The sequence below is a fragment of the Abramis brama genome, assembly GCF_963993115.1.
Source record: "Abramis brama genome assembly, chromosome: 11".
NCBI lineage: Eukaryota > Metazoa > Chordata > Actinopteri > Cypriniformes > Leuciscidae > Abramis > Abramis brama.
The window spans coordinates 33,506,371-33,527,731 of NC_139973.1; the positions used below are offsets into that span (position 1 = coordinate 33,506,371).

General features: G+C 36.2%; 2 protein-coding genes across 2 annotated transcripts; both read left to right on the forward strand.

The window, feature by feature from the left end:
- Positions 1-386: 386 nt before the first annotated feature.
- notum2 (notum pectinacetylesterase 2) lies at positions 387-11,173 on the forward strand. Its single transcript, XM_084129551.1, has 12 exons — positions 387-968; positions 1,152-1,486; positions 1,711-1,763; positions 2,346-2,441; positions 2,522-2,582; positions 2,681-2,757; positions 2,844-2,943; positions 3,675-3,863; positions 8,086-8,186; positions 8,291-8,438; positions 8,618-8,665; positions 10,001-11,173. The coding sequence occupies exons 2-12, from the start codon at positions 1,173-1,175 to the stop codon at positions 10,299-10,301; spliced, it is 1,488 nt and encodes a 495-aa protein (XP_083985677.1). The 5' UTR covers positions 387-968; positions 1,152-1,172; the 3' UTR covers positions 10,302-11,173.
- Positions 11,174-16,630: 5,457 nt separating this feature from the next.
- On the forward strand, positions 16,631-19,665 carry ccr7 (chemokine (C-C motif) receptor 7). Its single transcript, XM_084127910.1, has 3 exons — positions 16,631-16,759; positions 16,951-16,991; positions 18,175-19,665. Exons 1-3 carry the CDS (start codon positions 16,744-16,746, stop codon positions 19,234-19,236), a joined length of 1,119 nt encoding a protein of 372 aa, XP_083984036.1. The 5' UTR covers positions 16,631-16,743; the 3' UTR covers positions 19,237-19,665.
- The last annotated feature ends 1,696 nt before the right edge of the window (positions 19,666-21,361 follow it).

A 21,361-nucleotide genomic window follows, 5' to 3' on the forward strand; every position in this document is an offset into this window, starting at 1 on the left:
TTGGTTTTATTGTACATTTATATGATTGAAATAATATTCCTTTTACCTTTTATTGATTCTTGTTGAGTATACCAATCTTTTTTAAGTTATACCTAGCGATTTCTGGATAAAACTGGATTGACAATTGATTACCACAATATTTGTGGAAAATTCTCATGTCACAGTCTAATAAAGAGACCTTTTTCAAGCAAGGGACAGTGCTTGTATTTAGATGGAAGTATAATGCTTTAGTTGGTCAGATGCAAAGATAAAAAGGTTTCCCATGGCGAAGATGTAACAAACTTTCCATAACATCATTCATTTACATATAAATTTCACCGTGATAGATAAGCAGAGTGGATAATGACAGCATCAGTCTCAGCTGCAGCTTTATGTGAAGGTCACACTTTAACCCTAGCATTAAAATCAGCAGATACTTTGTAAATCTGTGCACAATTAACTGCCATTTTACTAACATCTCTTTCTTTAATTTAAGAGTTGGCATTTTCAGAAGAGACACTCAAAGGATTATTAGGAGTGAGTGAAGAGTTTCTCCATATTAGAGTGAGCTTGGGAGAGGTCTGCTCCAATGACCTAGAGCCACATGCCATGTAGCTGCTGGGTTATGCAGGTATTTCAACCATGTAGGTGTTTAAATCAAAGTCGAGGGGAGGGCGGGAGGGCTTGTTGTGAGACTAAGTTAGGTGGGGAGGGGAAGTCTTTGAAATATGGTTGGGAGAGCGCATGTTATCTTTTCTCCTCGCCATTAGACGTCCAGGTTTGGTGTGTCATTGGTTGCAGCCCAGAGCTGGCACCAGCTCAAAGGGGATGTTGAGAAATGCTGCCCATATGGTGGCACTATAAAATCTAGCACAGACCACAACCAAAGACAAGGATCTATTCAGGACGCCAGCACAGCATCAATTCAAAAACCACATTTCCCGCAGCGCCTGAGGATTTTTGGGGACCAGGACCAGTTGCTTAAAGGGGTGAGTGTTCATTTTAAGACTGTGGCCATAAGGTTGAGCACTTGTAATTTCATTGGTGGTGTCAGATTAAGTCATTAAATGAATTAAAAGCAGTGTCTTTTCAAAGCATGGGCCCTTTATGATCAAAATTAAGATGTTGCTACAAATCGTTTCATGCGGACTGTTCTGTTTGGCCTTTTTTAGGGAGGTCCTGTCGGATTTGATATGAATATTCTGTGTCATGTTATGTTCCTGCTTCTGCTGGGACTCATTTCTTGCCAGAACAACAATCGCAATGTTAAGCCGGGTGGAAAACCTGCAAAGAAGCCTAACAGCCAAGCTGTAGAAGCAACCCAGCATGGCCCTGAAGATGACCCAAACCCTGGGCTGGCAGGTGCTGCCGATTCCAGTAAAGAAACAAATCCCGGAGGTCGCGGCACCACCCAACAAAGCGCATCTGTCAACAAGCCCGTTGATGAAATGAAGCTGTACTTTCTTAAAAACACATTAGTGACATGCAACGACGGTACTGCCGCTGGGTAAGACACAACAATGATATCTTCACTGCTAGCCAGAGGTTGGCAATTTTCAGTTTTGTACTGTATTAAACTTGTCAAGTTAATGAACTGTAAGACCATTAGCTACAAAATTGTAGCAGTGTGGTGATGTCACATTAAATATTGGTCCTATGACCGTTTTGAAAATGTCCTCATATGGTCCTCATATGCTCCCCAGACCATCTATATTTATTTGTGTCCCACAGGTTTTACCTAAAGGAGTTCAAAGGAAGTAAGAGATGGCTGATATTTTTGGAAGGTGAGTATTTTAAACAAAGTTAATTTTGTCGAGAGAGGTCAGCGGGCTTAAATGCGGTGCTCTGCGTTATTCTGACTGCTGATCATCTTCTTAGACGTAATTTTTCTTGCTTTTTCGGAGCGCCTCACATCAAGCTGGTTCACCAGTATGTCGAGAAGATATATAGTTTCACTGGACAAGAAAAGTAACATGCAATGTTGAATTAGCCAAGTCAAAATTAAACAATACAAGAAGGCGAGAGCGCATAAATAATGCAACGTCTCTCAACAAGAGAAAGTGACTTTAAATAGAGGGGGAGAGACTAATAAACTACTAAACACGTAATTGTTACAATAATAAGCCGTAACTGTTCTAACAGGCTGACGTGGATTCATTGGACTGTTTTTGTTAAAAGAATAAAATAATATAGTAGACTAATATTATTTTAGTAGACTGTATGGTAGATTAAATCTGTATCCTCTCTACCGCAAGTTTTTGTTTTTACCAGAAGGGAGGAATCACAAGTTAAATACAGCAAATTTGTGCCAATAATTAACAATTAACCTGGTTAATGTGAGGTTAATTCCAGTTAATCATATTTAGGTGGCTGGTGCTGCTACAACAAAGAGACCTGCGATTCCAGATACAAAGCTATCCCCCGACTTATGAGCTCGACCGACTGGCCTCAGACACGCAAAGGTATAGGCTGATATTAACCAGACACACATCTGCTAGCAAACCATATATCAGTGATTCTTAATGAAAACAATTATTTGCAGGGAGTGGTTTGCTATCAACACAAGCTGATGAAAATCCTCACTGGTATAATGCCAATATTGTGTAAGTTTCTGAAGAATTCAAGAGTGAGATTTACATCACCTATATAATTAACATCTGACTGACTTATGTATCTTATCTGATGTATCTTATGTAACTAGGTTTGTTCCCTACTGTTCAAGTGATGTGTGGAGCGGTAACAAAGCAGCATCAAAATCCAAACAGGGAAAAGAAACAGGTACATATTTCAGTGATACATTTGGTCTGACCATTACCATTTTTGTTACCAAAATTAGGATGCTCTATTTCTTTATCCTGCCATAGAATATGCTTTCATGGGATCTCAAATCATTCGGGAGGTGATCAAAGATCTTGCCCCAAAAGGACTGAAACAAGCCAAAGTTGTGATGTTGGCAGGAACGAGGTGAGATCTCACTGGCTGTGTAACCAAACTCTTGTTTGAAAATAAAGTTCATGACATTCACAACATTGATTTGAATCTGTATGTTCCTCAAATTATGGAAATGATTTATAGTAAAAGATAGATTCATTAACAGTATTAATCCTGAAATACAGTGAGCTTTCTGCATTGTATGGCCTTGAAAAAGGGATTAGAGGTTAACTATTATTATTATTATTGCTCAGACAATTATATTTGTGGATGCTCTGCAATTTATTTCCACAAAGAACTATAACTATTATAATTCCCATAATTGGATTTGAATTAACTTATAAACAGAGAACACTAGCAACCATTACACCTGTTGCTGCATATTGAGATCTAATAACAAGATGCTATGAACAATTGAAACAGAGCCATCTGGATTACCATGAAATCCTATTCCCGTCCATGGACCACCCCTTGAGTTTTACCACAAGACCACCTCCATACGCTGACCGAAGCACTATTTTCAGCACATCCTGTTGTCTACCATTAAATGTTTAACTGCAGCCTGTAATGCTATAGACAATGACATAATATCTATATATGTGTCCTGCCATGCAGGATTCTTCCAAGGTTAGCAACATGCTTTGTTGGTTTCCCAAAGTCATTTCATATTCAAAGCGATATTTGTAGTTCATTGGTTTGGCAAACTAGATTTTGGGGGCTGAGGTAATATTTTGGGATTGAAAGGTCCTTAATCTGTCCTGCAGTGCCGGTGGAACAGGTGTGCTGCTGAACATTGATAAGGTGTCCAGTCTTCTGGAGCAGCTGGGTGCAGATGCTCAGGTGCGCGGCCTTGTCGACTCAGGCTGGTTTCTGGAAAGCAAACAGCAAAAAGTTCCTGACTGTCCAGACAGTGCTTCCTGCACCCCTGTAGATGCCATAAAAAAAGGACTTCGGTAAAGTATACACTCAAGCTATGAGGTTTTGGTGACATTTTAATTTTCAGTTTATTACACAGATACTTAAGAGTGAACCGAATAATGATTTAGGACAATTAATTCCATGTTATTTACAATTAAATGAAAATGTATTTCACTTTTATAATTATAATTTATATTAAATGCAGTTAGTTGCTTTTTTTTAAATGCTTTTTTGACCCACTTATGTAGGACTTAAGTAAACCTTTATGTGTATTTTTTTTTTATTCTATTGGGTTACACTTTATTTTAAGGTGTCTGTGTTACAGTGTAATTATACATTTAAGTACTGAGTAATAATAATTTACTACATGTACTTACTATGGTTGGTTGGTTTAGGGTTAGTTGCATGTAATTATGCATAATTTATAGTTATTACTACAGTAACTACATGTAAAGTGTGTAACAAGGACACTGTAAAGTGTGTTACCTTCTATTGTCTTTGATATATGGTGCACTGCTGAATGTACTTATAAGCCTTTATTGTCAACGTAAATCTTTTAATTTGACATTTTACAGTGTACTTAAGTGTGTTAAAACATAGTCATGTACACTTAAGTGAGCTTTTATTTCATTACAGTTTTTCTCAATCGCTTTGGCACATTTTTCAAAACAGTCTTAACATTATCTAAACTGTAAGTGCAACTGTTTGCTGGAACATCACAACTCTATTGCATGTCTGCAAATATAGTCACTCACCCAACACATTGGGTCAAAATCTTTAGAAGTTTTATCACCATGGAAAAATTTGTTAAATACAAATTTTATGGGGGGTTTTTTCTACTTTTTTGATAACACATTGTCTGTGTATCACACTGAGCATTTTAAATACAGATACAGACAGTAGGTAAAAACTGACTGGGAAAAGTCAATACTGTAGTACACAAAAAGAAAATGAACATTTGTATTTACACAGTACATTTATTTTTGCAGAAATGTGTTACATGTAAGCTGAAAATTCTCGGTTCCTTGTTCATTTTTACACACTCTTTTATGTCTTTCTCTAACACATACATATATATTCATGCATATCTTCCCATTGCTCTTCAATGACAAGAATATTCAGTTTACCTGTAACACATTTCTACAAAAAGAATTACTGTAAAACTACAAATGTATTTATACAGTACTGATGTAGCTTTGATGTTCCTCCTTGTTCAAAAATGGTGGTGATTGTGCTGTCAGCAAACTCCATACACACACACACATATATATATATATATATATATTCTTATTTCAGTACAAAAAACAATCTTTAGCAAACATTACAAACATTCTATGTCATAAATATTTATGGAATATAACATGTCTGACAGATTTTGAACACAGAATGGATCATTTTGATCAATAAGCCATGTGCACTTAGTCATTGTGCAAATTGTAGACAATTGTACTTGTTGTTTTTCACACATGTGCCACAAGAAATTCAAATCTGACCTGAACAGGAAGCTAAATGTTGAGAGATCTGAACTTTTGAGGGGGGAAACTCTCATTTGAGAACTGAGCAAAAGCGCTTGAGAAAAACTGTAATATTATATTACCTGCAAATACAAAAAAAAATGTAAGACTCGAATTACACTACAACTGCACAATTAAAGGCAGGGTAGGTAGGACTTTATAAAAATAAAAGATCCAAATTTGTTAAAACTTTCTATATATATCAATACATAATTAAAATGTAAGTACTCTGAAAAAAAGAGTATAAAAATCAAGTGACTCTAGACCGTTTAATCTGTATTAAACACAGCTCATTATTTCGATTCGGGACGAATCAAAGGATTGGCTTAGGCGACTGTCACTCTCTCTCGCAACCATGGCAACCACCCTTTTGCCACGGGATCTGCCCACTTGCGCGCGCACGTTTGATTTGAGGAATTCGAGAGGCACGGAACCTAGGAATAGCAAAACAATGGCAGAGAAAGAGCAATCAAAATTCACATTACCGGCATGCAGTTAGTGAAGGCAAACAAGGCAAAAAAAGAAGACAGTACAAGAAAAGGTAATGAACAAAAAGTCTTTGGATAAACAAAGAAATAAAACGCGTGTCAATATCGGCGTAGCTTTCCAGCGACCACCCCGTCCTCGGCCTCTACTTCCTCGGACCCTAGTTGCACGCCACGGCCTCTTGCACGACCTCCTCTGCTTCGCCCTAAAATTATTTTTATTTTACAAAAGGACATTTTACAAACCTACATTTTGCGCATGTGCTCCTGCATGCACTTTTCCAGTCACAACACAGCAATCAAAGGAGGACGCGCTGAAAACTGAAATGCTGTTCTCTTTCTTCATAACTCGTGAGAAGGTTTGAGTTGCAAAGGAATTTGTGACTGTTTCACCTGTTCAACCACATCAAAGTTTCGTAATTAGTAAGTCCGTGCTTTTTCTCTTTTTGTTCTTATGTGCTGAAGGGCTGCTGTGCCTTGGTGAAACAGTGTTTGTACGTGAAGAGCTCTTTTCCAAAACGCCATAAACCTAAAAAGCTGCCTCAAAGAACCAGCAAAAGTAATGATTATGAATGTGTAAAATATTGCAATAAGACATTTTAATTGTTTATTAATTTCTGTGTCGGCTGCAAAGATGAAGTTGACGATATTTGACTCGCGATCTTCGCAGTAGGCTAGTGAACGCATGCACCGGAGAAATGCACATTTATTAGGCTACATAGTTTTATTTTGTTTTGGATGGTTTTGTTTAGAACCAGATTTCTGTAAATATATTCCACATTTTTTAGGCCTGTGAGGCGAGGCTACGGTTCGGTTCACGATGATATAATCTCCAGTTCAAGCACCTTATGTTGTGATTGATAGCCTATATTTACTTTATGTATTTAATCCAGGAATGAAAATATTAATGAATTAATGAAAAAAAAATAATTAAAATTAAGATACAATTAATCCAAAACGAAATTCGTTTTAAAGAAAGGCTTTGTGCTTTCTGTTTTGAGATCTCTGTTAAAGTTTGAAAGTCTTAGTGCAGCTTTCAGAGCGCTCGCGTCCATAATGGAGAACTGTCAAGTAATATTGTTTTTTCCTCATAAATGCAAACACGAAAAATAAAAGACAAAAACTTTTTTAAAAAGACAAACCATAAATTTAGAAAAAAAAGAAAAAAAAAGATGGATTTATAGCGTTTTGGGGGAAAAAATGAATGGATTTATACCGTTTTGAAAATGTTTTTTTTTTTTTACTTTGAATTGATCATCAACAATATTGTTGTTTGATTTATTAATCACTGTTGCAAGAAGTGCCTAGTTAAGTTTTGTAAGTGGAAAAAGTAGGGGCTGCCACAGATTCTGTTTAGTTAGCTCCTTTATTGTTTTTTTCTATAGCCTAGAATAATATAGGTCAAATGCAGCAAGTCAAAAGACCAACTGGACCTTCTTTGCCAGTTTGCTCACATTTCTTTGAAGGATGGCAAAAATATCGCCTGAATATCGATATCTAGATATTGGAAAAAAATATCGAGATATTCATTTTTGTCAATATCTCCCACCCCTACATGCAGAACACCATATATGTTATGAATCTTACACGAAATTCATCTTCATCACAATGTAACTGATGGTAATGTAAAAAAGTGTATCAATGCAACCTGTTTTTAGCTTATATAACTAGCTCGTTAGCGAATCAAAAAATATATATTTTAAATTTACCAATATCAATATGCTAGCTTGATAGTGAGTACTAAAATACATCTTATTTGTTTATATTCATAAGCAATTAGCGTTAGATTTTTTTATTACATGTGATTCTGACATGATGTCACTACGTGCACTGTGCTCCTTCCTCTCTGCTTGTCTCAGGTAAATAATGCTCTTCAGCTCAGCGGTTGGAGTCGCGCGTTCATGTGTTTTGGGGGCGTGGCTTTGGAAGGAGCCCAGAAGGGAGGGGGTGGAGTGAATGGAAATAATGAACTGTCTTTAAAACAGTCGTGAGAGGTCTACAGACACTCGATTTTTATACTTTCTTTTTCAGAGTACTTACATTTTAATTATGTATTGATATGTACATAAAGTTTAAACAAATTTGAAAAATAAGTTTTTTAGACCATTCCTACCTACCCTGCCTTTAAGTGCACTTCTTTTGTTGCTCATACTGTGCAACTATACTGTTTCTCATATAGGATTAGGCATTTGAATTCAACTTCAGTGCATAACTCATCCACATATTGTTATTTTCTGATGATTTAATATCTCTGTTAGTTTCTGGAGTGGTGTTGTTCCAGAAAAGTGCAAGCAACAGTATAAAAGAGGCGAGGATTGGCAATGCTTTTTTGGACACAAACTGCACTCCTACATAACCGGTGAGGGTGTGCTGTCTGTGCGATATGAATGAAAACATTCTCACAGAAGTGGCTAATGCTAATAAGAATTACTTCCTTTAAAATAAGGATGTGTCCCTTTGTAGCTCCGCTATTTGTTGTTCAGTGGTTGTTCGACGAGGAACAGCTACGAGTGGAGAACATTTACATGGGTGGCCAGTCACTCTCAGAGCAGCAGTGGACTTACATGCAGAACCTGGGAAAAGAGCTAAAAAACTCTTTCAAAGATGTTACGTGAGTACATTACTTACTAATAGCTGAATAATCACATCAAAATCATGTCATCAATAGTAATGTACAGTGTAAAATTTGATTAACAATGATAATTACTAAAGCAAACCTGATGAATCTGTGTTTTGCTCAAGGCTGCATATCTTGTGTGTACTAAAATGTCTTTCTGTATGTTGTTTTAGGGCCGTGTTCGCCCCCTCCTGCCTTTCCCACACTTTGATAACCAAAAGGTAAGGACACGCAGGCACCCTGAGACACACTCCTCATGGGTGAGCTCACAGCCTGCATTTGAACACTCGTCCATCATGATGCATTCTAGGTGTCGCCAAAATGCCACCTCATGGTTTCACACTTAATTAATGGCTCTGTCTATGAGCTCAGCTGAGAGAGCAGTGGGACAGATGATTTGTGAGGTGAACCATGAAACTATATGGGCGAAACACAAGCTGCTTATAAAGAGACTGGTTAGACTGAGGGGACATTAAATTGCCAATTAGTTAAAACTTTCGTCTGAAGTGCACTCAAAGGGGCATTAGCAAGCTTCCAAGGGGGCAGGATGACTTAAAAATACATAGATTAATATCATTAATATAATAGTTATAATTGATTTAATATATAATTAATATGAATATTAATTAAATAATATTGGTACATTAAAAATGACATTGGGAATACACTCTTTCCACACTTAAGCACTTGACATAGTGCTAAACACTTCTATAATGTGATAATTAAACTAATTAAACAGCATTATTAATTTGAAAATATAGGGCAGGACTGTATTTTTTTTTTTTTATTGGGAACTGATTGGATTGTGAAAAGTGTTCCATTTCAGCCCTATATTGCCGTTTGCTAAAACAATGTTGGTTAACATTATGTAACCCAATTAAAGTTACAAAGACAAAAATGTTTTGTTTGGATTGCGTGATCAGATTCCCAAAATTAAGTACCTAATTAGATTATATTACGCTTTAAAATACTCGTATTCAGACTACAGTCACTTTTTTATTGATTACATGCTTACATGTTATTCTCACAATGGCAGTCAAATATTCATAATTCATTGATTCTCCCTACTACTTCTTTTTTATCTTTTAAATTTTCCTTTCTAAATAAGCCTACTGTTCAGAAGGTCTTCCAGGTTTGTGGAATTACACACACAGACACACAGCTTTTCATCACTGCATTTACAGAAATCATATCACTTCTGTTTTCTCAACATTGCAACATTGCATATCTAATCAACTCCCGATGGACACATTAATTCTTATTTGAACCTGAAAGTTATTATTTGAAAATGAAAGTTATTTAACCATGGAAGGCTTTTGTCTTCAGAACATGTTTAAATTTACAAAATCACGTCGTTTGTATGTAAAATCTTTTGAGGCAGAATTGTGACTATCTAGAGTGACGTAAAAGTCTCACTAATTCTGATATGACTGTTCAGACTGAGGTCGCATACGAAACAGATCTGTGTCTAGGAAAAGATCAGATTCTACGTGGTCTGTGCCGTTCACACTGTTATGAAAAACACCATTTTTCCTTTCGGATTTTTTCTCTTTCAGTAATTGGATGGATCTCCAGGTCAAGGGGACGTCACTTTCCCGTGCTCTGCAGTGCTGGGACAAAAGTCTTCAGGAGGCCAATAAGAACAGCAAAACCGCTCTGAAGGGCTGTCCCTTTCATCTCATCGATAACTGTCAATGGCCACAGTGCAATCCGACTTGTCCAGCCCTGATTGACCAGGCCACACAACAGGAGATGACTCTGCTGCAGGTGCTGGCCAGTATGGGCTTGGACCTGCAAAAGCTAGGCTTGGATGCGAGCGGGGATATTTCAGCCAGCATGGTCAGCAATGGTGGCTAAATTAGCATTAGCAAGCGGTGGTGTTCTTATCGACACGGTTCACCTCATCCATAAATTCGAGATTGTTCAGTGGCTTCCTCTCTGGCCACTTCCAGAGATGGACCTGGGTTTGTCTAGTGAACATGTCACTGGATTTCAGTACCGACAGTCTGCCTTTAAAACCATGTTCTATCAACAGGAATGATTTCGGATTTCAGGGTTCTCCCTGAGCGCCTCTAGACACAGTTAATCAATGGTTATCACAACTGCTAAATAATCTAATTCATCACTTCAGTTAAGAGAACTAGTGTCTGAGTTCAGTGTTTTAACTAAAACTGTCTGACAGCATCAACTGTACAAATAGAATCAAAAAGAGTTATTAAATCTGAAGAATGTACAAGTTGCGAATCAACATGGATTTAGTAGGATCTTTGCATCACGTTTTGGAGAAAACCAGTGAGCAGTCTAATAACTGCATGTATTTAAAAAAACACTAAAAACGTGACAGGACAGCAGAACATTGCAGTAACCACATTTTCCAAACATCCTGCCACAATACTTACTCTACGTTATCTCGTATCTTCATTATTTCAAGTGCATGCTGTTTTAAGACGTTGTAGTCTATTTTGTAGGCGAGAGTCATAAAAAAGAAAGACATTGATGTGAATGGATAAATGTTCTATCTGTTTATTTTTGCCTTATATATGTATAAGTGTGCAATTAGATAATGACAACCTTCCTCAAATACAAAAGCCTTCCTCATTCATTCAATCATATAATTATCTCGCATAATTACACTTCTTGCCTATTGTCATGATCTGTAATATCATCAAGTTCTTTTGACATTTATAGTTTGTTTAAATTATCTTGAACACTAATAAAAGACGAATGGAAACTTTAAATGTACAAGATGTCCTATTTTTTGGTCCCCATGAGGAAAACAGCTTATTAATCAAGTGATGTTTTTTTTATCATATTAAATTATTTTATTTTTTACTTTACAGTAAGGTTCATTAGTTAACATTAGTTAACTACCTTAGTTAACATGAACTAAGAATGACCAATACTTCATCAGCATTTATTAATCTTAGTTAATATTAATTTCAAAATGTACTAATACGTTATTCAAATCAAAGGTTGTGTTTGTTAACATTAGTTAATGCACTGTGAACTAACATGAACAAACAATGAACAGAATATTTTTATTAACTAAAATTAACAACGATTAATAAGTACTGTAACAAATGTATTGCTCATTGATAGTTCATGTTAGTAAATACATTAATGTTAACTAATGAACCTTATTGTAAAGTGTTACCATTATTTTTTTTATGTAAACATGTAGAGGGTTTTCTGTCATATAGGTTTAGTTGGATGTTTTCCAACTTTACAGGTCTGACTGACCTATAATGTGAATTCCACACCTTAAAATCTCCTCTTTGACAAAATAAAAGGAAAATTGAATGGGAATAGCACATTTAACAGCCAATTTACATTGCAAAACACTGAGATTGAACTGATACGTTTGAAATGTGGTCTGAGCAATTCTTGTTCAAACCCAGAATGATTTCCTAGTTGTAAAAATGTGTGATCAACCACAATCTTATCAGATATAATATTTCTACTCTTCAAATGGCTGTATTGATGCATTTTAACAATATCAGGTTTCACATCATCTCATTGAAAAGATAACTAAATTTACTGTCTGAGCTGAACATTATGGACTGGAATTTCAAGACTTCTGCATTCCTGTTTGAACTGCATTTCTTCTTCTTCTTTTTTTTGCTAGTCAGAAATATGTTTTAGAATTGTACTTCTTCATTTCTTATATTTCTTTAAAGGAAACTTCTTAATAATATGGGGATGTTGAAAAACTTACTGGTCATCCTTCCAGGGCATCCCCCAGCTGTGGCCTGAGATGCTGGAATAGGCTCCCGCAAGGCGACCCTACAGAGGAGAAGCAGTTTGGAGAACGGATGAATTAATGAAAAGCTTTTAGGCTTGATGTCATGTCTGGCAGGATTGCGAGGTTTTGTTTCCCCATGCAATTTCCTAAAAGAATCAAGTGGAAACTCTGAGTGGGAGTTTATAGGTAAAAAGTAATCGCCTATGTTTTCACACTGATTATTAAGCTAAGACATGACTAAGACACTTCTCATCAGTGTTTGAACAAAATATGTCTTGAGGGGAATTTCACAACTACATACATGCATAAACAATTCATTATGAGAGGTACAAAACGGTGAGGGAAACAGGTCATATGTAACTATACAGACAAGACTAGACTGACTTCCTGTAAAGAGCAGTTTGACTGCTGTACATGTCTGAAGTCACTGAAGTTACATTTCTTGATGTTCACTGAATAATTAAGAATGAAATGTGTATTGCATTGAAACTTTCTCCTAAATGAAAGTAGAAAAGGTTTGTGCTCACATCGAAAGCAACATTGTTTATTTTGCATATTCTTCTGATTAAAATGTATGCATTATATGTAAAAATTCAATGTTTCAGGTGCAAATTCTGAAGCATTTAACTTTAATTTCCCTTTGATAAGATACCAGGGCTGGCTAAACCACTAGAGCAATGCAAGCGATGCCTCATGTCACAATAATACTTGATATACTGGAATTCTATCAGCGACATTGGTTCTAGAAGTTTTTTTCGTTTTGTTTTTTCATCCATTTCTGACATAGAGATTTTTAAAAAGTCTTTGTGTTTGTTATAAGCCATGAACCAAGGCGAATCATAACATTACAAACTTTGATTTAAGAGCCGTTCCAACGAATGGGTGACATTTCTGTCCCCAGGACATTATAAAAAATGCACTTATAATGAAAATTAACTTTAAAATAAATTGTATTATTAAGCAAAGTGTCCCACACATTAAGCTAACTGCAAATTGAAAATTTATAATTAAAAACAAATAATAAAAACTACCTAGATGTCCCCATGTCTCTATCTCTATACTTTACCCTGAAATGATTAAAATGTTGTTGTTTTTGCATTGGTGTGTGACTTTATATCCAATCTATGCAAAAAAAAAAAAAAAAAAAAATCCATGAGAAAAAAAAACATTTGATCTAATATTTTAGATAAAAAACACATTTTAGTTGAGTCCCCGGGTTTTCACTCAGTCATGTTACCCTAAACACTAAATCCTCTCATTTTAATTTCTGTATATTTGATGAAATTGTAACTATGACTGAGAAGGTCAATCTCAAATACTGTCCTGTTACCTAAATTATTTCTTAGATGTTATTTGTTTACTTTAAAAATATGAACTTTAGGTAAGTCAATAGAATTTGCTCAGTGTCCTTATGCTATTAGCATGTATGCTATGTGGCCATATTTCTGTATTTGATAACTTTTTGCTTAAAAACGCAATCCTGTTCCTTTCAGTCCTGTTATGAAAATCAGTCAAAAATACAAAGGTACAAGACTTTACTTTACGCCTTCAGTGATAGAAAAAAACTACAGTCCCATGAAGCACTGCGGACAGTATAATCGAATTAAGAACAATGGAGGTATATAAAACTACTTTTTTTAAAGTGTTGATTATATATATGTTAAAGGACAAATCCAGTGAAAAATGAACCTGGGGTTAATTAACACATGGTTACCGAGTCGATCGTTCCCTGCGATGCGTTTTCATGAAAATCGAATGTAAAGAGTTTTATCTTTAAAAACAGATTATCTTATAACGCTAGTATATGGGGCACAGAGTAAGTAAAAGTAAATCGCTAGTTAATACCACTAACAATGCTCAAAATAGCCTCACACTAACACGGTAGCATAATGAGGGTCCCTACATGAAAACTGCATTGAGAACTTTGTAAGTGTACAGACAGTTTAATAAGAAGATACTTTATAAAGACAGTACATTACGCGTTTACATGCAGGAGCCATCTTGGAAAACAGTCTCGACTAATCGAGTCACGAACGGCGTGCTAAGTGAGCTGGAATTTTCGATACAGCATCATGGGTAATTTAGTTTTTCACTATTCTGTTGTTAAACAAGATTATTTTAAAACTAAGTTGAAATAATATGGAATCGTTTTTACTTCCAGAACCCAACTGTTGCTCTCTATTAAGCATATTTCCAACTAATTTAAAATGTAAACACATAAAACATCACTATATATTTTAATAGCTAGTAAATAAGCTAAAAATATAAATAAATAAAAAAATATATATATATTGTATATTGATCTTCTTTATTTGCCTTTTATGCTTGTTTGGCAAAGTGAAATCCACAGTGTGATCTCGGATGGGTGGGGTTTTAATCTCCTCCACCATTTCACGTACCATACCAAGATAATTTATTGTGGTTTTGATAGGTTACATCTTCCTGTTTTCGTTAAAACCACAATTCCTCTCAACTTCTATTAATTATAACAACAGGTATATAGAGATATATCCAACAGTGTTTAAAGGCCACTGTCTTAAAGTGCACAAGCATGCTTGCGTGCACTTTGACAAACTTTCCATATAACGACATGCATCACTTTGTTTTTTTACTCGAGGTGGTTTGAGAAAAGGAAATTTCATCAGTGTGTTGCTTTCTTTGTGATTTTGGGGTGGGGGGTTGTGTGTTCCTTTTATCTCTCTTACTCTTTGATCTCTTTTTGATGAAACTTGACAAAGCTTGCTAGCTGTAAACAATCTATGACCTGCTTTTAAAGAGTACAAATTCTTTCGCCTTTGCCCAGATTCTCTTTTTAAATTTTCCCGGATTATCAAAAAAAAAATTGTGCGTAACCTTTATTTGTCAAGCTTGAATTTAAATGTATACGTTCTTTATTTTTTAGCATTAAAGTTTTTTTTTTTAAAGATTCTGCTCTAACTTAAGTCACTTATCAGTCATTAAATAAAATATAAAAAAAACACAAACACATAAATAGGTAAGTGTACAGGTGATCGTACCAACTGAGGTTTATTCACATTCACAGATTGTGTGAGCGAAGTGCAGCAGTTCCTTTACCACGCAAATCACCTGAGTTGTGGCCGAGTTGCGTCTTCCTGCTTATAGGCCTCTTTTCCTGGCAGCAATGTACACACAAACCCACAACTGCACGCGTGCAGCAGTGCGTTTACCTGTGCAAAGTTGAAACTTAGGGGGGGTGGAGTAACAAGTGGTTGAGGACAGGGAACTTCAAAGAACAGAATAGTGGGGAAAAGCATGTTAGCCAAAATAAATTGTTGCAGTTTTATAGTCTGCCCTTGTTTATAGCCTACACTTTAGTTCAGGATTTTGACAGAACTTGTAGTACATTGTAAAACATCATAGAATAGTCAGAAGAAAGGCACGCTGTGGTGTGATACTTTACAAAAATGATGCTTTCTTATCATTCAATAAGCTTCTAATGGCAAAATTTAGTTTTTGCCCCCATTTTTCATGAGCCTATTTCTCTCAAATATTGTTCACAAATCTGTCTAAATCTGTGTTAGTGAGCACTTCTCCTTTGCCGAGATAATCCATCCACCTCACAGGTGTGGCATATCAAGATGCTGATTAGACAGCATGATTATTGCACAGGTGTGCCTTAGGCTGGCCACAATAAAAGGCCACTCTAAAATGTGCAGTTTTACTATATTGGGGGGGTGAAAACCAGTCAATATCTGGTGTGATCACCATTTGCCTCATGCAGTGCAACACATCTCCTTTGCATAGAGTTGGTCAGGTTGTTGATTGTGGCCTGTGGAATGTTGGTCAACTCTTCAATGGCTGTGCGAAGTTGCTGGATATTGGCAGGACCTGGAACACACTGTCGTATACGCTGATCCAGAGCATCCCAAACATGCTCAATGGGTGACATGTCCGGTGAGTATGCTGGCCATGCAAGAACTGGGATGTTTTCAGCTTCCAGGAATTGTGTACAGATCCTTGCAACATGGGGCCGTGCATTATCACGCTGCAACATGAGGTGATGGTCGTGGATGTATGGCACAACAATGGATCTCGTCACGGTATCTCTGTGCATTCAAAATGCCATCAATAAAATGCACCTGTGTTCGTTGTCCATAACTGCCACCATGGGCCTATATCAGGGCCTTAATAGATAAATATGGCTATTATATTTTCAGAATTCACTTATTATGACGCAGTGTTTAAGAAATTAAATTGAAACAGTGATGATATATAAACAATGCAAATAGATAATACATTTTGTTTTCATTATTAATGATATATTATTAATATTATTAATGGTTGGTTTAATTCAGTGAACATAACAGAGGGAAAGTATTTTAAATTAGATGTTAATAATGAGAACATTGGTTGTGCTAAGGTAAGACAGATGTTGTTTTTCTTGAAACAGTACAGGCTGTGGTAAAAACCCTTTCCTCTGGTTCAGAGTTAAAAGTGGTGCTTCACCTTTTTAACACAGCATGAAACAGAGCTCTCGTATTCACTGTGTTGTTAGCAGTCCTGGTGAAACATTCAAAGAGAAAGTCATCTGAAATCATGCATGCATTTTCCGGTAAGCAAATCAATTTATCTGCTCAATTAAACTGTCAAAATATATATAAATCTTTAAAAATATAGAGAGGATGTGGTCAAAGAAGAGAAGTGATCCATTAGTGAATTCGTTTTAAACCTGCTTGTCTTCTACTATGAATGAAGTTTATCATTATGTGTACTCTCTGACACACTGTCTTTTTTCATTAACAGTTTTTTGTCCTGTGTTGCTGATATGGTCGTGTCACATAAAGGTAATTTCATGGATTAAACCAGGAAAAACCGCACTCACCTTTAAATTTGACCTCTAATTCCAGAGGGATATTTCACCCAAAGATGAAATTTCTGTCATCCTTTATTTGCCCTACTCGTTGTTCAAACCCTGTATGACTTTATTCTTTCATGGAACACAAAAGGAGATTTTAGGCAGAATGACAAAATCAGTCACCATTCACTTTTAATGTACCTATTTTGCATATGAGTGAAAGTGAATGGTGACTGAAGCTGATGTTCTGACATCTTTTGTGACCTGCAGAAGAAAGAAAATTTCTAACACTTTACAATAAGGTCCCATTAGGTAATAATATTACTACAAAACTAATATTAACTAACAATGTGCAATACATTTGTTACAGTTTTTAATACTCTTTGCTAACGTTAGTTAACCTGTCCATGTCAGCTCAGGTCCATTAAATGTTATTAACAGATACAACATTTTATTTTAATAATGTATTAATAAAAGTTAAGCTAAGATTCACTAACTAAGATTGATAAATGCTTTAGAAGTATTTTTCATTGTTTGTTCATATTAACTAACAATGACTCATTTTAAATTTAGCATTAACTAAGATTAATAAATGCTTTATTGTTTGGAACTCTCTTTCTCTTAAATTTAGGGATGGCTCAGACTTTTGGGATTTTTAAAGCTCAACTTAAGACATTTTTTTAGACTATATGCTTGCTAATTTTTGTTTTTAATTATTTTATTTGTTGTTTTATGAATTGTTTATCTTGTGTACAGCACTTTGAGAATATATACGAATGAAGTTTATTATTATTATTATTATTATATAGTTGTTAAGTATTTTTCATTGTTAGTTCATATTAACTAATGTAATTAACTGTTAACAAATTAAACCTTATTGTAAAGTATTAGTAGAAAAACTAATGAGTTTGGAACGAGGTGCCAGAATTTTCATTTTGGGAGAACTATTTCTGGAGGTCTACTTATTTCTCTGTATACCTTTTAAATCCAGGATTGTATAGTAGAAAGCTTTTTCAAGCACTGTACATTTCAGCTCTAAACAGGAATCATGTACAGATTTCAGACTTTCTTGGGGTTGTACATTTATAGTGTAATGGCACATTTTGCTGAGTAACTGATTACTTGGAAGGTTTTTGCATTATTTAATTCTTCTGAATTACCTTTATTTTTAGAAAAGTTGGTCCAATGAGACAACTGAATACCAATCCACAACAGAATATGAGTATTCCACAGATACCACAGGTATGGATTACAGTGAGAGTGTATTCCTTTGCGAAAAAAGGTCCAACCGTACATTCCGCGACTGGTTCCTGCCCACCATCTACACCATCATCTGCCTCCTGGCTCTCATGGGGAACTTTCTGGTCATCCTAACCTACCTTTACTTCAAGAGGCTGAAGACCATGACTGACGTCTACCTGCTCAATCTAGCCATGGCTGACCTGCTGTTTGCAATTTCGCTCCCCTTCTGGGCAGCTAGTTTCATGAGCAAGTGGCATTTGGGTCTGTATCCATGCAAGGCCATGTTCACCATCTACAAGGTCAGCTTCTTCAGCGGCATGTTCCTTCTCACCTGTATCAGCGTAGATCGCTATTTCTCCATAACCAAGGCCGTCTCTGCTCATCGCTGTCGCTCCAGTGCGGTCTATTATGGACAGGTATCTTCCCTGGTTACATGGGTGATGGCGGTGTTCTTTTCTGTACCTGACATGCTGTTCTCTGAAGTCAATGTCAATGGCACCTGTATAGCAAATGGCAACAACTATGAGGACTACCGCATTAGGATGCTGGTAAGCCAGATGGTCCTGGGTTTTATACTTCCAGCGATCGTCATTGGATTCTGTTACATCTGTATCATCAAGACCCTAGTCCAAGCCAAGAACTTTGAGAGGAATAAAGCCTTCAAGGTTATCATTGCAGTGGTAGCTGTCTTTGTGTTCAGCCAACTACCCTACAATGTAGTCATGGGAGTGACCACTCAGCAAACAACGGATTGCGGCAAGGACAACATTCGTCTTTATGCCATGGATGTGACCAGGGCCGTGGCCTTTTTGCGCTGCGCTGTGAACCCATTCCTGTACGCGTTCATTGGGGTGAAGTTTCGCAATGATCTCCTGAAGCTATTGAAAGACTTGGGATGTCTCAAAAAGAGCCACCTCATGTACACCCACTGCGGTAAACGAAGGTCTTCTGTCGGCCTGGACACCGATACCACCACAACGTTTTCCCCCTGAATGCTCTTGTCTGCTTGAGAACAGATTCCAAAACAAAAAAAGGTTTTGCCAGTTTCAGTTATATAGTGGTAAGTTGTTTGAGAGGAAACCGCCTGTGAAGGACTGAATGGTGACATATAATGTCATACTGGAAATTTTGCTATACAGTGTGACTAGTTACTTACTGTACAAAAACGTCTTCCTGCTTTGTAACAATAAGCTTTTCACTTCTTGTTTTTAAATTTCCCTTTGAGAGAAGAATTCACTTTCAGTCTTTGTGTTGAATGTTCTTTCAAAAATGAGACAGTTTTAAGTTATGCTAACTGTCCAATAAATATGCCGCATAATTCTCTTTCATGGTGAAATAGTTCTTTAAAATATGCCTTCTTCTTTATTCTTTATGTCAGAGTTGCTTTAAAACTGAATAAATATAATTTTTTTAATATCTGACTCAAGTTGCTTTGCGTGTTATAACATTTCTGTCAACTTCACATCTTCTGCACATCAAAATAACTTAATGTGGGTAGTTACACAACACGTATAAAAACCTAGCTCGCACCACGTGAAGGTGAACCACAGTTAGAAATACCAACATAAATGCAAACATTGTGAACTATTTCATCCTATGGTTTCTCACCCTCTTTACTAGTTGTGAGGAAGACATGTATACTCATTGTCTGTGGTCACAGTATGTACTACATATGTGGTTGTGATGAGTGAGTCTTGCAACAGGTAAAATTTCCGGCATGCAGAAAAGCAACATACAGCTCAATTTCATTGATTCATTTTTAAGATATTGTCCAAACATTTGGTCTCAAATTGCACATGTGCAACCCACACAAAAAAAACTCAAAGAGAAACAATTAGTTGGATAGTATAGTGTAAGTGCCAGAGGCTTTAATGTTAATTTCACAAATATTGCATGATTTTTTAGTAGGCTATATTTTACATGCACCATCTGTTATTGGATAGTCATTATTGAAGGGATTTTGACAGCCTGTCTGAAATACCCATGAGCAAAGATGAGAGTTGTCGCACTTTTAGGGGATTCTTCTCAAGCTGTCAAGAGTGCCACTGCTTTCTCCAGGTATTACAGATCACCTTACATTAAAACAAAATAGAAAAAAATGCCTTATTCAGAAATATGTATATTTTCTTAATGAATTTGTCTGTTTTTTTTCTCAGCATTATCATACACAAGTTTTTGTTGTTGTTGTTGTTGTTGTTGCTGCAGCAACAGCATGCTGTTTTGTTTTTTAGCTTTTTTGCACATTGTAGGGGAATTACAGCTTGACCACATAGAAAGACTATAATATGCTCAACGAAAAACAGGAGTCAGAGTAGAAGTTGACAGAGTAGTTGACAGAGAGTTAACTGAAGACAAAGTTCTCCACACTTCCATAGGCCGTAGAAAATGAGTAAGAGGATCCAGCTTCAAACCAACTAAATATACAGAAACACTAGTACTCACAGTCATGTGGATAATCAGAGGATGGCATTTCTACAGATTCTGATAAGTTAACAGATAATTCTAGCAGCATGCAAACATGGTATTCTGTTCTTCACGTAAATGAGGTTTTTAAAAGATACCATATTTGACACATATGTAAGAAAGTTTGGTAAGGGTCACAGGTAAGTCATAAATTCTCAATTCTCATCTGGCACACCGTTGAATTCTCCTGGAGACTATTATTTTGGCATGGTCACATGCCTCTTCTTATTAATAAACAACTCCTGTGAGCACAATTAGATAAAATATAAGCGATATATTTGCCCTTCAAGGATGAGTTTTCCAATTACATCCACACTGAACGCTGACATAAACTTCTACACATAATTCACTGTCATAGTGTAACATATCCAGGGGTTGGACAATGAAGCTGAAAACGTCTGGTTTTAGACCATAATTTATTAGAAAGGTGTAGTAGAGCCTCCTTTTGCGGCCAATACAGCATCAATCCGTCTTGGGAATGACAGATACAAGTCCTTTATTGTGGCCAGAAGGATTTTGAGCCATTCCTCTTCCAGAAGAGTAGCCAGGTCAGCCGTGTAAAGTATTGGATTAAATGTAGAACTTTTCGGCTACATTGTATTTTGACTGAGTATCAAAGATATCTGCAACTTTTACTCTCTACTTGACTACATT